General features: G+C 40.2%; 1 protein-coding gene across 1 annotated transcript; it reads left to right on the top strand.

The window, feature by feature from the left end:
- Nucleotides 1–1,158: 1,158 nt before the first annotated feature.
- LOC138481644 (heat shock transcription factor, Y-linked-like) lies at nt 1,159–4,748 on the top strand. Its single transcript, XM_069613813.1, has 2 exons — nt 1,159–1,788; nt 3,884–4,748. Exons 1-2 carry the CDS (start codon nt 1,204–1,206, stop codon nt 4,658–4,660), a joined length of 1,362 nt encoding a protein of 453 aa, XP_069469914.1. The 5' UTR covers nt 1,159–1,203; the 3' UTR covers nt 4,661–4,748.
- Nucleotides 4,749–5,288: the final 540 nt, after the last annotated feature.

Below are 5,288 nucleotides of genomic sequence, written 5' to 3'. Positions count from 1 at the left end.
AGTGTTGGTCAATATCTTCGCACCAAGCATTTCACATTCTGTCACCCTCACTTCCTGTGTCACCATTTTATAAGCCTTTAACCAAGGCTCAGGAAGACCGTCTCAGCGCAACTAATGCATGAATCCACGACGGACGCTAACGTGTCTTCTACCTATGGGCAATGGGCAGCTGACTCATTAGACTCGATGTGTGTTATATGCGTGTGGCGTACAGCTCGTATGCACCTGTCTTGAAATAATATTGCGGGTAGAGCACTGCTGTAATGCTCTTTGTCCTACCTTCAAATGAATACGCATAGCTTTCAGTACATTATTCATTGCACGAACAGCATACGAACAATGGCGACATTCCTGCAAAAAACGTAACCATTGTGATCCAGCTTCTTAAATGGAACAAGACACTAAACAACCTACTTAGCTGCTCATTCCATGTGATATCGCTTCATCTGAAAAGGCCAGCATAGCAGAGCACATTGTGACGTCACCCATCGTTGTCACAGCTGCTTTCTCATTGCTCAGTGTCTATTCATTGTGAGCAGCGAGGCAAAAGATTTTACTTCATGGGCACGCTAAGTACAACGGGCAATAGCATTGCTTAATGCTAACAACACGTTGAAGTGTAGACTCAAGTCCAAATTGCTTCGAGAGTTAATCCAAACCAGTCAACATCTTAGAAGAATGCAAATATTTCCCCGATAAAAATAAAGGCAATTCTACTCTGGACGTCCTTAGTTCTATTTTATTTTGTAGAGTAGTCTCGCCTAAATTCTGACAATTAACAATCTGATTCTGCGTATTGTCATTTAACTTGAAAACTTCAAACATGCATTAATATAGAAACATATTTACGGAAACAATATTTGGATACATTCCTCACGTAACGAATCAGTACTTTTATTTAATGTTTAAATATGTATTGTGTGTGTACCCCAAACCAGAGCGAATAGATTTAATTGTGTTTAAATCACAGGTGTTTTAAGATACAAAACTTGCAAAAAGAAAATGTAGGTGTATACTTTAGTAACTTGATAGGTTTGGTCACTCGTGTGTCATCTACTAGGAGACTAGGTCTTATTGTGATGTAACAACCATGCAACACTATAGATTGTGATGTTCTGGAACTCCTTATGGAAGTCCAGAGTAGGTTCAGTATTTCACTCTGCTGACAGCATCAGGAAGCATGGAGACCAAATTGGGCTTACAATGATGGCTACCGGTGAAAACAGTAGCCACTGTGACAATGAAAGTTTCAAAATGGACTCTCCTACTGAAGAAACTCCATGTGTGTCTGATCAGCTCAGAATGGTTAATTCTACAGACATGTCCATAAATTCAATACTTTCTTCTGTATCACCAGGATGTGGTCACACAGCTGCTGGGGACTCCGATTTACGATCTGTGATTGAAGAAACAGCTTTCCAAGCTCTGACAGATGGACCATTGGTGAAAAGATCACGTTATACATTCTGCGACGAAGGGATTTTGGAAGACAATGACTTTTTAGCCTTAACATTTCCTAAAAAACTTTGGAAAATTGTTGAAAATGAGCAGTTTAAGTCAATTTGGTGGGATGATGATGGAAACTGTGTTGTTATCGATGAGGAGCTTTTCAAGAGAGAAGTGCTGGAACGGAGAGGGCCTTTTAGGATATTTGAGACAGACTGCATGAAGAGCTTCATTCGTCAACTCAATCTATATGGCTTCAGTAAAATGCGACAGGACTTTCAAAGGTCGGCCTCCCTTGCTGAATTTCTAGCAGAAGAAAAGGCTGTAACTGCATTAACCAAGGTAACTCTCAATGTCAAATATAAATTGACCCATTGAACCTTTAAATATTTTGAATGACTGCTCCAAACATTACATGTTTTGATGTTAGAATGGTTATTCAGAAATTATTAGTAGTTCAGCTAATTATAATGTATGTATGCACTCATCAGAAGGTTTGTCTTTATCTGTTTGAATAATATGTTAGACTTAGAGCATGGCCAATGAGTATAAATACTTTTCCTCTCTAACACTATACAACAGTTCTTAAAATGTGTTTTTAATTAATTATTTTAAAACATATAATGCGCTTATTACCTAAAGCCAGAATGCACACATGCATTAATCAGCACTTACTAAACAAATATTCAAATGTAGGTTCTATTAGAAATCCTTGCTCCTATTTGCCTCCAATAATCCCAGGGATTTAATGTTGGAGGAAATGCAAAACGTTTTCCAATTTTAGTATCAGTTTTATAGGTAAATCGATAATGGGTTGTGTTAAGATTTTTCAATGCATACTTTGTAAATACTGCAAAGTGTGTGCCACTATCTCAAATGTTCATGTGTTCAATATATTCAATGCAAAGCATTGACGTTCAGTATTCAAATAGATATCTTTGTAACCACAACATTGTTTTGTGTATGGTTGTTATAGTAAACAATTGGAAAAGTGAAGCCTTATACTTACAGGCTCCAATCCTGATGTTTGAGCAGGTCTTAAAACAATTCCTACATAGTGTAAGGTAGGCGTTTTCTGCTTTTGGCTTAGCTGTGTGGGGTGGCCATATTCTGCATTCAGTCCATTTGATTTGGTAGCGTTATTCTGTGTTTTGGCGTAATTGTGTAAGGTAGACATACATTGCATAAGGTGTTTTCTAAAATCAATAACTCATGGTGGGTCATTCCGAGTATGGCGGTAGGGGGTTAACGGCACCGGTAAGGATGCCGGTGCCGTTAACCCCCTACCTCCGTATTCCGAGGTCCCTTAGCGGGTCCCACTAGGGCCGGCTGGTTTTATGGGGGCTATGCGGACTTACCGGGTCCACATAGGTCGGAATGGCCCGGTAAGTCCCTATTCCGACTACCAGGACCCGAGTTTCGAGGCAGCCATGGCTGCCTCCAAACTCGGAATGAACCCCATGGTCTGTCCACACATTTTAGGCTCTGTTCCCCTTCTAAATCTAGGCGTTTTCCTAATTATGTTCTCATTTAGTCCTTCTACGCATTTTAGGCCCTGGTCTCCCTTTGAATTCTAGGTGAAAGGTAGCACAGCTCTTTGTACATAGACAGATCCCAGGATGTAGATATTGTCATTTGTACAGCTAACCCATTTCTCCCCTTGCACACAGCACCTTCATAATTTAGTGGAAGGCATGGGCTCATCCCACACATCCTGCACTCACACATAAGACAAACAATATTGCACAACACCTTTAACAACAAAAAACTGGAACTGTAGCTTCCCACATAATTCTCTATGTCCGTAAACAAACACAATCCACCCAGTTTAGTCCATAGTTTACCTCCGGTGCACCCATCCACGCGCCATTCAGACATGGGTGACAAACAGTGTCTTGGCCACCCTCACATAACTTTAATGGCTGAAATGCACATATGCTTAATAGCACCTCCCAGTTCTCCCAAATGTGGACTCCGATTCCTCCAAGGGCGTTCAACCAGCAAGCACGTTGGGACTATAATTATGGTGAAAGGCACTATACAAATGACAAAATGAATGAATGAATGACTGAATACATTTGTGCTAGATAGGAAAATCATGTGTGGATCTTGGACTACCACTCTTACCATTAACGTTTGATATTCAGCCTTAATTCTGCATATTCTCAATGTACATTTTCATAATTGAATGAGGATTTTGGATCTGTAGATGATAAGGAAGTCAGTGATGGTTAATATATCAATCCGGCTGCATAGGAATGTTTGGTGTTTTTCTTACTGAATATGCATCTGCAGCCAAAATGTTGCAAACTCATTTCTGCTGCTTTGTGATTTGTCTTAGAAATAGAATTCATAACTTTGACACGTGTAGATTCCTATGCTGTGTATTAATGGAGTCTTGAAATCATTCCTTCATGTGTTTATATTTTATGTTCAGTTGCAGTTCTACCACAATCCAAATTTCAGAAGAGATTATCCACATCTATTAGGACAAATGAAGAGAAGAGTTGGCATCAAAAATGCTGTTCCGGTTACTTGTTCCTTAGATCCTGATTTCATCAAAAGCAGCCCAAATGATGTAGAGGCTCCGGATGCTCAGAAATGTGTCCTTGCCAGTGATTCCAGCCTGCAGCAAAGTGATCTACCTTCTGCGACTTCAAAGGAGAACAGTCAAAAATCTACACCCGAAAAGCGTACAAGCATTCCAAGACAAACAAGTTCAAGCAATAGAATGAGGAGTGGTTTCCAAGCTGCACCAACCACACTATTGAGGCCACCGGAGCATGGGCCTATGGATCCAAGCACTAGGTTACATCAGTTGGCTCCCTTCCATCCAAGCCAACATAGCTGCCACAATCGGGTCAATTCCCATGGTATAGATTCAACGACAACTACATCTGCAACTTCTCTGTACCATGTCATACCACCGGTTACAAATACGCCTTTTGGCCATGTGATGGGGCTTCCTAGTTTCCAACCCGTGTACCCTGACCTATCAGCTATGCAGGCTCATTTAGCCAGTTTGCTGCCATTTTGCAACCCCTGGTTCTCAATGCCGATGATTGCAGCAGCGTCCGCCATTTCAATGTCAAGGTCCTCTCATCATCGAACTCCATCTTACCACCACTGTCCTAACTGTAACTGCTCTGTAAGTGCTGCACCATCAGCAAAAGGGGGGCCCAAGCCCGCAGAATACACGGGATACCACAGATGAAGTCAACGATTTAAAATGCAATTAATGTTAAAATCAGCTCATTTCTGCTTTGAAATTATCAGAAAAAATAAACTTCATTCACTTTTCAGATTCTCGGTTTTTGATATACCCACTGATCCGAGAGCTAGTTAATTAATACATTTTTTAATATGCAGAGATCTTGTTTAGAGCCATGTGTCAACACATGACTAAACGAAGGCAGTAGTGAAAGAGAACTTAACATTTTCTTAATACACAGAGATAGCTGTACGCGCCAATAATGCCATGGGAAGTGCGTTGGCAAGTTAACGGCCAGTGTTGCTGCATAGCCTTAGATTTAGAACATAGTAATTAAATATTTCAGTGGTATGCCCCAAGGCAGGATCAGTTGAGGTTGTGATAATAACAGTATTCATATTATTTCTCAACATATATTAACTCTGATGTGACCTATGTCGTAACACATTTATCCAGACATGCTGTCTAATATTATTACATATATATGTAAAATCTGGGCAATCCCAAATACTTCGTCTAAAAATATGGACTACCTTGAAATACTAGCGCATATACCTAAACTAGTTAACCAAACAGTGCCATTTACCATAAACACAGTTTACTGTGGTCCTTGATTGTGTTTGCTTCCTAT

The sequence above is a fragment of the Ambystoma mexicanum genome, chromosome 5p (genome assembly GCF_040938575.1).
Source record: "Ambystoma mexicanum isolate Mex_15411 chromosome 5p, UKY_AmexF1_1, whole genome shotgun sequence".
Lineage (NCBI taxonomy): Eukaryota > Metazoa > Chordata > Amphibia > Caudata > Ambystomatidae > Ambystoma > Ambystoma mexicanum.
Note: the sequence above shows the minus strand (reverse complement) of the source record. Positions and strands in the feature narration are given on the sequence as shown.